The 12,287-nt window shown below is 43.1% G+C and overlaps 1 protein-coding gene and 1 long non-coding RNA gene across 7 annotated transcripts in view; one reads left to right on the forward strand and one right to left on the reverse strand.

Moving 5' to 3' along the window:
- Positions 1-5,587, forward strand: part of LanB1 (laminin subunit beta-1) — a 60,876-nt gene extending 55,289 nt beyond the window's left edge. For all 3 annotated transcript variants that reach the window (XM_065455326.1, XM_065455328.2, XM_065455327.1), the window contains 2 exons: positions 367-523; positions 2,424-5,587. In XM_065455326.1, coding sequence (XP_065311398.1) covers positions 367-523; positions 2,424-2,563 — 297 coding nt within the window. In that variant the 3' untranslated portion in view covers positions 2,564-5,587. The remainder of the gene's footprint in view (positions 1-366; positions 524-2,423) is intronic.
- The window catches only part of LOC135921028 (uncharacterized), an 88,048-nt gene extending 80,089 nt beyond the window's left edge, over positions 1-7,959 (reverse strand). For 3 of the 4 annotated variants that reach the window (XR_010570414.1, XR_010570415.1, XR_010570416.1), the window contains exon 1: positions 7,430-7,686. This is a non-coding gene — a long non-coding RNA (uncharacterized lncRNA). Of the gene's footprint in view, positions 1-7,429 lie in introns of all 4 variants that reach the window. The other variant, XR_010570413.1, reaches the window with a different exon arrangement.
- Positions 7,960-12,287: the final 4,328 nt, after the last annotated feature.

Here is a 12,287-nt window from a genome sequence, read left to right on the forward strand (position 1 = left end):
AATGGGGACTGATAACACGCAAGAAATTGCTTCTGACATTCAACAAGTTATGCTCTATCAAGGCATCACCTAGATTTCACACTTAGAAATATCAGTTCTTTACTTGTCAGTGCCTATAGATGGAACACTAAAACAGCCTTATTTGCATTGACCTGCACCCTCTGATGTCTCAGACGACTTCTAAACACCAAGAAAAGTTTTCATGATTTGGTGAAGATTATGCTTAGCCCATTACACCAACTCTCTCTTGTGGTCTTTTGGCAGCGATGTGCAACTTACTTAAAACACGTGTCGCCGCAATGGCAATGTGGCTATAAATTTTACAGGCAGACCATCTGAAAGTATGCCTCTTGTGTTTTCATGCAGGAAGCCGAGGACTTAGAAGCAGAATACAAGAGGGCTGTAGCAGACTTGGGTGGAAAGTCTGCAGCCAGCGGAGACATGAAGGATAGGGCTGAGAAGCTGCGAGAGCGAGCCCGAAAGCTAGCCGAAGGTGTGAACTCCAAGGCCCAACAACTGCAAGGTCAGCCTGAATTTGGGGGACATCTTTGTTTTTACAGCTTTGTGACTACAAGAAAAAAGATTATAGTCAAACCTTAATATATTGAACCTGAATATAATGAATTATTGGATTGAACAAAGTAAACCTAAAATGCATTTCTCCAGTATCAGCGTGTATAGAACATATGCTTGTAAAGAAAATTGGATATAATGAAGGTGTACTTATGTCAGATCATTTTGACAACATTCGACAATTATTTGTTTCAATTAACGACAGCCATATATGTATGGCCCTTAAATTTTTGAAATTCAATTGTGGTGTGCAACTGGGGCGCACACTTGGCAAGTGAGGGACGCCTAAAACTGGAGCCATCATACATATGGTACCTTAGACTGGTCGCCTCCATCCCCCGAATCGGAGGTAGGCAGATCGGGCTTTCCCCGAATTCAGAGGTAGGGCACAAGGGTGCTAGCCAAATGTGCGACTCGTTCTCACAGGAGGAGATGGCAGATGCAAAACCACTCAACTACTGCCAACGTCTGAGGTTTTGCCTATCCGAAGCTCCAGCGGACGCTGATGGGATGAGGCATATTAGCGTTAGTTGAGACAACAGCATGCAGTGGCCTAGGTTTCCTAGGTTACTGTGAACTGTTGCCAAATGCAGCGTTGAGTGGTGATGATGTCGCTGAAAACGCTCTGAATCTCGATGACTGCTCTGAAAGGGGTTCAGAGCACCTCATACGCTTGAACATGGAGGAGAGCGATCGAAAAGAACCAGCCGAACGCAAGGTGCGCGCCATCTTTCAATGAGCCAAAGATGCCAATAGTGAAATCATGAGCAACGACAAAATATGGAATGTACATTCCATATAGTGACACAAGATATGAAACGCATGGAAAGAGCATCACAGAGCCTGTTTTCAATGAAGCTGTTGTTCATTCCTAGCTGTTAAAACAATGGCTCCAGTCTGAGACTTCCCTTTTTTGTCCACTGTTGATCAATGCCAAGTTCGCCATCCTTGCCCCCTTTTGTCTTCCATGGGCAGACATGATAAATATGCATATAGGGCATGGACTTCTCGGAGTACATTGTAGTTACAGTCAGATGACAAGTATGTTGTGTCTTCAGTGCTTGTTATGTCTACTCTGACTTGTTCCTTGCACTGTTACCAGAATGCATTCTTCATAAATGAACCGAATCGCCTGCCCTTCTATGTGAATGTCGCACTTGCTCTGCTAGTTAATTTTGCAAAAAAAAGAATGCATGCACTGCAGCACATATAATATGTGCACACATGCAGGTGAGAAGCACTTCATATCACGATAGTTTGGTCGAGACTGTGTCCAGAAACCTTAAGTCGTTATTATGGTGCACTGCTGAGGATGAAATGCATCTCTTCTTGTAAGCCTTTTCCTTCCCTATTAATAAAGAAACCAAAGCACTGAATTTGGACAAAGTCTTATTAGAGCGCGTTTACTTTGCAGTAACTATAGCTTGACAATATTTTGTACTGTAGACATTTAACTGAAACACTTAAATTAAGCAATATCATAAGAAGCCAACAAAATAGGGCCTCGGTTTCCTTTCTTCTCATTAAACTAAGCAAGTAATTTTTATTTTCTTTTAAGACTGCTCAGAAATGGGATGTTATGTGAAGAGCATTGCCTTGAGGCAAGATTTATGTTATTAAAAAAATATCGAAGGTACAGTTGTAAGCTGCATCAATGTGGTGTGGATTAGCCACCATCGTTCCTCAAAGCCTTCTTGGATAACATGCAGCGCAGACTTGAAGCTCCTTGCCTTTCTGTAATTTTGTATGCACATGGAAAAGGGAAAGTGAAAGATTGGGTGTACAGGCTAGTTGCTGTTTTTCTACTTGCACATTATATGTTTTCTTTTTCTTTTCAAATGTTTGCACAGGCATGGAAGATGAATTTGACGAGAATGAGCAACGGCTGCAGGACTTCTCTGGCATCTTGGAGCAGTTGAATCAAGAAATGATGACTCATCTGCAGCGCATCGATGAGCGGTCCGCTAAATATCGCGATTGTCAGAACTAACATTGGGCAGCCTAGCCTAGCCTCCCAGGGGGCGCCACGTACATGTCATGTGCCATGTACTGGTTGGCTCTGTTCATCAAAAGCACACCACGAGGCAGCATAGTACTTGGCTTTCAAAGAAAGGTACAGACGGATAGTGAGCCTTTTTTCCATCGACAGTGATGCCACCGCATCAGTGATCGACTACAAAACTACGCAGACATAGCTCCAACACGTGTTATGCACATGTGTTATGACATTTTCATTTTCGTGCTCACTCCACACAAGAAAAAATGATCGACCCTTGAACTCAGTCATTGTACCCGTTGAACAGGCAAATGCATTAAATTAACGGGACGTTACATCGTGCCACCCCATTAATGCAATGAGCAAATTCACATGGTAGCTGCGCATTTGCATCAATTTCTGCAAGGTTTATTTTTTGTAAGTCCAGCAAGTGGCCTTCTGCAGAGATTCATACAGACATGCTCTGCCTTTGGGAAAGAGGCTCATTTTCGAATACTGGTAGCAGCCATTCAAGTAGAAGGTGCTTGTTTGCTTCTATGTTGCCCAATGAATGCTTGGATGAGCAGACCAGTTGTGTGTGAGCTGGGCTGCGAAACAAGTGAACAGTTGAAGGCCTCTTCAACACGAGGACATTGCTGCATGCATGAGTGCAGCTTTCTTTAGAGGGCAGTGCAAATGACATAAGAAAATTCACTAGTTTTTCCACCATGTTGTCTGTACTCTTTTATGCGAGTGCTTTTGATCTGTCTCAAAACTCTGCTGTCAATCATCAGAAAGTGTGTGGTAACAAGAAAATGCTGGAAATGCAGAAGGGCTGACCAAATTTGTGACAATTTTCCTTTTATTTTTCTGCTTGGTTCATGCCTAGAAAATAGCAAAATTTATGCTCACTCAACCGCAGATTGTGTAAACCTTGCAAGCAACGGTTCTGTCAATGCTTTTGTCATGTCGCTTACAATGTGGCAACGTTTCCTGCAACACCAAGATATTTTATTATGACAGCTGTCGCATTGCTCTAGAAAAAAGAAAAGATACTTATGGAAAATTAGCAGGATAGTGGAATATGCATGTCCCTTGCTTTCTTTCATGTGCTTAAAAAGTGAGGCAATATTAGAAACTATCACATGCCAAGCTAGCAGAAAATCAAAGTAGTGCATATAGCCACACAGACATGCTTTCATGCTCATTTTTCTCACTTAAATTTTGGTGATGCAGCCTAGCTGGTTTTCCTGAACTCACTGCCAATGAAACTACTAATTCACCTGCCACAGGGGTGTCAAAGGATAGCGTTGGAGTGAGCACTGATTACCACCTCACTTTGAAGTGCCCACTCTGCTGTTTGCCATGCATAAAGCAAAGCACAGCTGTCCACATCACTCTCATATATCTGTATTTAATGAAGCAAACCAACCTGTATACTCATAACGGTGTAAAGGAATCAATGGAGGAAAGAAAATGTAAAAAAAAAGACGAATGTAGGTGCTTTGTGTGTTGTACTCGGTCATGTGTATCACAGTTTGTGAAAAGTCCTGCCAAGAAAATATGTGCAAGTTTGCAAAGCTGTTCTCAAGATGACGTTTCTTCATGCAGTACCGGAGCAGTGCAATCTTTTTTTCTTTTTTCCCTTGTTGCGCAACTTTTTTGCATTTGTTGCTGACATATTGTGCTACTTTACAGTACAGTTGACTGATTGCTTTAGAGCGCTCTCGTGGCATGCTTTGCATTCGGCTGGTTAGCTCGGAGTGCTCGGAGGCAATTTCACCTTGTGGCTGAGAGCATTAATGAGTACTTGGAAAAGTGATCCTGAAAGTAAAAGCATTTTCGTAAATGATCAATCGGAAATACATACCCAGGGGTGACCAGTTTCACTTATCATAAACAGATTTTGACTTGTTTTTGCAAAATCGCTTATGAAATCCTCTGTTTGCTTTTCATGGTTTTTAGGGGCCGTGCCGGAAGCTCACACAGTCCATTTAAAATGTAGCAACTTGGATTCACATTGTTTCACAAGTTTCTTCACATGTAAGATTTGAAGGTGGCCTGGACTGGTGCACCCATTTATATAGCAAGTCTTGTCATAAATGGGAAAAGTAGCCTAAATATCGCCATCAGCGCCTAGTTTTAGTACTGTAATCAATAATGGTTACCAATGTCTTGAATGTACTTTCGCATTTATAACAAAATGCATTTATCTTCGAAAGTGTGCTTGGTAATGCAATTTACAAAGTAACTTTGTTTCATAACTTTTAGTAGATATTTCAAATGACGCATTCTACTTGTTTCACACTATCTTTTAGAAAAATCATTCAGTTTACTTCTTTTGAGGGAGCTCAGCTTGGCCCAATCTCATCCGGTTACCCTGAACACGAGTTGATCATTAAATTAATTGATCACAGCTGGTCAACAGGGAGGGCTGAAGGGCTTTTGAGTGAAGGATTACTGTCAGCGTAGGAACAACATTTTCCATGGATTGAGGAACGCAATATCACAGTCAGCTGACAGAACTTCTAAAGCACAAGAACACATGAAAAGTAGCACACTGGAAGTTTTTCCTTATTCTCCTTTAGTCCGTTCAGTGCAGTGCCTTACAGCCAAGTGTACTTTTTTCTCTCTCTCAGAGGAGGGCTCTCAGATGTGCCAGTACCACTGCCACTCACTTGCACCTAACTCTTGTTTTCGTCCATGCTGCACATGTATGTGCATGCTTGCAAGTGTTGGGAGAACCCTTCATTATGTCCTATTGACTCCTATTTAATGCTTTAGGGTGCTTGCGTCTTTGTCCTTTTTTTTGTGTGTGTGTGTGTGTCCTTTGTGGTTCTATTTCCTGTTTGAGTGTCGTGCATATTTCTGGAATAGATAGTTGTGTGCACAAATGTGCGCAAATTATTGCTGTGTGCCATGATCCAGTGAATACCCTCTTTCACAGCCAAAACACTGCACTGGTCAGAAAAAAAGAAAGTGCCTTTTGTTTGTTGACAACCCATATTTGTTGGAATAAAAGAATGTGTGCCAAAACTATGCAGACACTGTACAACTCATTCAAAGCCAAAGGTTCACTGAAGAGAAAAATTTTTTTCTTTTGTATCACTAAATTACTCTACCACAATACCAAGAACCCCCCTCTTCCCACGAGATGCTTGGCAAGCCAGAAAAAGAGCAAAAACGAAACGAAAGACAGGGGTAACGCCTCGGAGAGGCGTTACCCAGGCAGCCCAATGATAGGGTTATTGGTTTGCTTAGCACAAGGAAAAAGATATTTCTTTTTGTTCAAAAGCCATTTTAGAGCATTAGAAGTTAAACCACGGTGACCATGGGTGGGTTATAAATTAAGTTTAGCTGAAGTATGAAGCGCTGAACCAAGGAAACCAGTTCATTCTGTAGAGGCGCAGTTTTCCTCAATTGTGCGCCCCAATAAAATCGCACATGAAATCAAGGAGGAATGATTGCATTTTGGCTACTATCAATTTTACATCTGCCCAACCATAGCCTAGAATTATTTCATGCTTTTTGTCAGGAAGGTCCGTGCTTTGATCGATGGATGGTAAAGTGAATCAAAGACTGATCACTTACACCAGGGAGGTAAGTAAGAGGGCAAGCTATGTCAGGCGTGGTGGTCAATACAAGATCAAGTATGTTGGAAATAGATGCAGTGGTTGGTGTTGGTTGATGAACAAAATGGGCTTGGTTAAAATCACACAGGCTTGGAGAAATGAACACACTCGGGAGAATTATATCAAAGAGTAGTCGCCTGATCGCTCCACATAATGGTAGGGCAATTGAAATTGCCCAGAAGGAACAACGGCAGGCTAGGGAATCAGATGGTTACACTTAAGTGTGATGTGTAGTTCATTACAAAACGACAATGGCGCAGTGGGAGGCCAATAGCATGTGCAGAATAGAAATGCTTGGTAGCCAGCCTGCATGAGCATAAACACAAACTAAATCCAGAGTAAACGGAATGGCAACAGGTGAAGAAACAATCGAGTCACTGACGGCAACTAATACGCCCCCTCCAGAGCAAATGCCACATTCGTACCTACAAATATTGTAGGTGTATATTGCAGTCCAAGATTTCGCTGTCTTATTTTAGCCAATAGCCACGTATGAGTGAGAATGATGATGCCTGCTGAATGCTGAACAGAAATCGGTGATGAACGATGAAGTGGTTTGGTTGTTAAGGACGCTTATTTGTGAATAGAAGATCGATATAGTGTTATGGTTTTCGAGTGCAATATTAACTAAGATGAGCTGACGTGTGGCGAGTTTAGTGGTTGTAGTTGTGCAGTACACACAGCTTTTTCTGTCCACAACCAGCCTGCTATGATGAGGCATATGTAAGGATGGCCGCTTGTTTTTACGCATTGTTTTTACACGATTGTCACGTGGCCCTGCAGAAATCTTTACCTAAGGATACATCATGCAGTACTCTTAGACTTTGCTCTTTGGGCAAGAACACTTTTAATTTCGAAGACAAAAATTACACAATAGGTCGAGTTTTGCTGACGGGAAAGAAAATTGCGCATCTGCGTTTTTCGCCCAATATTCCAAAGTAGTGTTGGGGATTCCATAAAATATTTAATTCTCACGTCTCAAACGGTCCCGAGATCATCGAGGCTGGATTGCAGTGCGGCCTGTATGTATACTTTACTCACTGTTTCAGCAACGATGTGTGGCACATCAGTGCGAGTGCCTGTATTGTAGCTTACTTCCATAGACGCTTCAATTGCGGCTACTCGAACGTTAGGCGTATACCTTCGAGCTTCTTTATTGTTAAATTCATCACGACGACCGATTATCTGTCCATGCCGCGATTCAAATTTTGAGGAAAGATAGCTGAAAGCACGTCGTCATTAGGCTTACCGCTTAAATCCAGAACATCGGGTGATTGGGCTCGACCTCACCACACAATAATAAGCCTTCCGCGACGAATACACATTCAGACAAAGTTGCTCGCAATACATGTGGACACGGGAGGAGCAGCAAACAAACATTGCTCGTTCGTTTAGAGTAGAAGCGGCGTGCACATGGCTGCTCCGCTCTCCCGTGTCCATTAATGACGGCTAGGCGATGCCAGTCGTTTAAGCAGCGGTTCGGTAAAGTCCCTAGATAAAACAAAGGCTTCTTTTTGATCTAGGGAAAGCTTGCGCAACCGTAATATCCTCTACCTTGCTTGCATTTCCTTTCTTGAAAAGTGTGCGCTCGCTACTTTCCTGTCAATAATGCTATGTCACGCATGCCCTGCTTGCCGTTTGATGCCGTTCATCATAAAATGAAAGTACCGAGCGCGCAGCGTTAAAGAAAGGAAAGACGCACAACTTTATGCGACGATTGAGTGGAAGCAAATTTTTGAATGCGTAAAGGATAACCGTCCGTCCGATCGACGGTCGCTTTGAAAATACGACCTGCAGCAGTGAGCGAATCCACCTTCTTGCTGCCTCTCGCTTCAACGCGAACAAATTAGCGATGAGAACACAGCGCTCACAAAGCTATATATCAGAATGCGCCACACTCTGCCACCATCGCATATCGCTTTCAATATAGGACCCACACTCTTAAAACGGTTGCACCCTTTGGGGTGTATATTTGTCCCACAACAATAATCGTCATCTGCCTTGCTTGCGTTTCCTTTCTTGAAAACTAGGCGTTCGCTACTTTCCTGTCGTGAATGCTGCGTCACATTGATAACGCGCATGCCGTTCGTGACTGGGAAGTACCGGGCTCGCAGCGTTAAAGAAAGGAAACGCGGACAAGACAGATATGACGATTATTGTTGTGGGACAAGATAAGCCCCAAAGGGTGTAAATTTTTCTAAGAGTGCACGTACGCGACCGCGCCATGAAGTTACACCCTTTGAAGTGTATCTCTGCCACACAACGATAATCTTCATCTGCCTTGCTTGCGTTTCCTTTTTTGAAAACGCCGCGCCCGCTATAAATACTTTCCTGTCGGGAATGCTATGTCATGCTGATAACGCAAATTTGTTACTGGAAAGTACCGGGCTCGCCGCGTTAAAGAAAAGAAATACGGACAAGGCAGATGACGCGATTATCGTTGTGTGGCAAAAGGGTGCAATTTTGCTTGAGAGTGTACGCAACCGCGCCTCTGGAGTACGGCTAATCACGGTTGATAATGGTTCGACGCGAATGGTTAAGGCGCTAAAGAGCGATAATGGCTTACAATGGTCGCAACGTCGTCGACGCACCTGGTGCGGCCACCTGCAGTAGTTTGCTTGCGTCATCAATTTACCTTGCGCCGCCCTCCGCAGCATTTCGTTTTGCCACAGCACTGTCATTTATAGTGGTCGAATAAAATTAATGTTTTCATTATTACACTGAGCTGTGTGCACATGAGCAAGTGGCACAATGCTTGCACACACTTAGGCAACTCCCAAGGGAGTTTCTGCATGAATTTTTTTAAAGAGTGTATGTACCGTTCGGTTGCATGGTAGACGAAAGGAATGACGATGCATGCTCCGCTAATCTTGATCCATAAGTCCACGAGCGTTGAGGCCGGAGACAGATACCATATGCTACAGCAATGAGCGTGCAGATGCAGCTTCGTCTTCCAATGGGGGAATATGTCATCCGCCAAGCTGGGCGATCATTTGCTAGAACGCAGGGAGGGTTCCTGAGCGACGAACACATGGCTGTCACTGCCCCGTACACGTCCACACGTGGGATGCTTGTCATGACACTTGCAACAAAAAATAAATAAAACGTACTGAAGCGAAGCCTTCTTTGAAACTTCTCTCGGGCTTTGCAGATCGTGGCAGCTGCTGCTGCAATCTTGCTGAATAGCTCACACACGGGAAATAAAAGCATTATATGTCCAATTGACCAGCAGAACAGCTCGATGCTCCAACCATTGGGCCACAATCACATGCATCTCTTGCCAGCACAGGGAGGATTCCCTGTGAAAGTACAAGAATGAGGCCTCCAAACAACTCAGCAACCACACCCATTACATAAAAATTGACTCTAACCCAACTTCAGACTACAGCAATACTGTGAAAAACACAATAGCGGAGCTCCTGGCCAGGGAACTGATCACACAATCTGAATATCGCTTCATGATACCCAAGAATGAAAAAACAGGTCGCTCTTATCTTCTTCCTAAAATACATAAAGTACCGGTAGAAGAAATATTTGCAGCAGAAATCCCAGGTCGGCCTATTGTGTATGATAACAACACACCTAATGAGTCACTGTCTAATTCCTAAATCACCACCTGTCAAACATCCCCACCAGCCTCCCATCTTTTGTTCAAGACATGCCGCACTTCCTTTGAATTATCGACGGCACCAACGCCAACCAAATCCTTTCCGACCACGCTATTCTAGTCGCTTTGGATGTTTCTACCCTTTTCACTGACATACACATGAGTGAAGGAATCGACGGCGTTTCGAAATCCCTCGCAATCAATCCCCAAGTGCACGCTCCTTAAGTTTACCTGTCACTCCTTAGATTAGTTCTCATGCTCAACTATCTCGAATTCGATTCTCTTCACTACCTGCAAACTTTCGGCACTAGCATGGGAACACCATTTGCTCCCACGTATGCAAACATTTTTATAGAACAACTTGAAGCAGACTTGTTGAAATCCTATCCTTTAAAACCCCACACCTATCTTCATTACATTGATGAAATATTTATAATATGGGAACATGGCACAAGCGCCTTAACCGACTTAATTAGCCATTTCAATCGCTTTCACCCGAGCATTAAATTTACTGCTCACCACTTTCCTAGTCAGATCAACTTCCTCGACACGACAGTCTACATAGAAAACGGAAAACTGAGAACGACACTTTACCGGAAGCCTACGGATAGCCAGTAATATTTAGACTACAACAGTCATCGCCTGCGGCACTGCAAGCCAGGAATTTTTGTCGGACAAGCGAAACAAATAAGAAGAATCTGCAGCGAAGACCATGATTATATTCATCACTTAAATGACCTTAAAACAATGCTAGCAGAAAGAAACTATCCACAAGTTGCTCTCAGTAGAGCTTATGATAGAGACAGTCAGAATTGGGTAAGAAACAGCCTACACCAGAATCTGACAGACTACCAGCCTTTATAATAAAATATTCCAATGCACTCCCAAACATAACAACATCCTACGAAAATACCACTCAATATTATCAAGTAACGAGCGCCTGAGAAAATGTTCCCGGATGTACCAAGGGTTACCTATCGCCGCAACAGGAACTTTAAAGACATGTTAGTGCACGCAAAAGTCAGCCAACATCATTCCCCCGTAGTAAGAGCATGTTGATGCCGCAGGTGCACAACCTGTAGGCACCTTCAAAGTGACATTAAAATTAAAAGCACTGCAAACAGTTATACACACGAAGTCAAATGTAGCTTCACTTGTACAAGTTCGGATGTGATTTACATGCTTGAATGTTCCTTTTGTAAGCAACAATACATCGGTGAAACGGGACATTCAATGAACGTCAGATTAAACGGACATCGCGCGGACACAGCTAAAAAGCTTCCCAAAGCCGTCGCTGAGCATTTCAACCAACCAGGTCATAACTTTGATCAACTTACACTCAACAACTTACAGTCAAACTTCCGTACTGAACGAGAAAGAAAATATAGAGAATCGTACCTTATCCATAAGTTCTAGACATTGCAACCAATAGGCATAAACATCTCAAAGTGAGCTTTAATATCTATTCGCTATGCTAAATTTCAAGCTATAGGCAACAACACTTAGTTTGGTTTCTTAACGTTTCTTCGTCTTCTTTCCATTTTTTCCCTTTTATTTATTCATTATGTTATAAGAATTTTCTATTCGTACATTTTTTTTTACGAGCACCGGTTTCTGCGCACCATCTATCATCTCTTTCAGAGACATGATAGCCTGCTACCACCAGCGAAACAGGTAACTGAGGGCTGCTGTGCACGTCGTTGACACGCTGGCTGACACATGGGCATGATTGACAGAGGGCTGTGTCCCTGGCCTTGTGCACACCACTCCTTTATTTTCAATTCGACACCCTCGCCGCTAACACACCTTTGCTCATTGCCGCACCCACCCACCTTATGCCCTCTTCCCTTCAGAAGAACCCCACCTATATATACTGCGGCGAGAAAAGCATATGTCGCCTTGAAGAAGACAAATCCACTTGCCAAAACGTTGGCTCCTGCTTTCTCGTTTTGCTCATCGTCTTTCCGGCACCAAGTAGCACTTTGAGACTACTGCCGTGCTCCTTACATCGCGTAGCACATGTGCGCAAGAGCAAATGCGTGTGTACCAAAGACACAAGAATAAAACGGCTAAATAATTTACAACCCTGCTACAGTCTTTCACGCCTTTCTCTGCGTGCACCTCTCCTCACCTTTCTTTCTCCTCGACGAACATCAAACGTCACCTTCGTCCTCGTGGCATCGCTCCTTCGACGTCTCGCAGTGTGCATTTGCATTTCGGCACCGCTTATGATTGGTGCAGTGCAAAAACATTGCCTAACATTACAGTTGCATAGGATAACAATGAAGGCAATTCTATGCATTGCGTATAATCAACCACTTCACAAAAGGTTCGCTTCACAAAGGTTCCAACATGTACATTGGATCTGCATTTTCTTTACATTTTCTTTTTCTCACCCTCAATTGTGTTTTGTTAATGACAATGATACTTTGCAAGAGCTATTTTGTCTTAACACAATGACTTGCTTTGCAAACTTGCTAAAATAAAATGAAACAAAAAA

The sequence above is a fragment of the Dermacentor albipictus genome, chromosome 6 (assembly GCF_038994185.2).
Source record: "Dermacentor albipictus isolate Rhodes 1998 colony chromosome 6, USDA_Dalb.pri_finalv2, whole genome shotgun sequence".
Classification (NCBI taxonomy): domain Eukaryota; kingdom Metazoa; phylum Arthropoda; class Arachnida; order Ixodida; family Ixodidae; genus Dermacentor; species Dermacentor albipictus.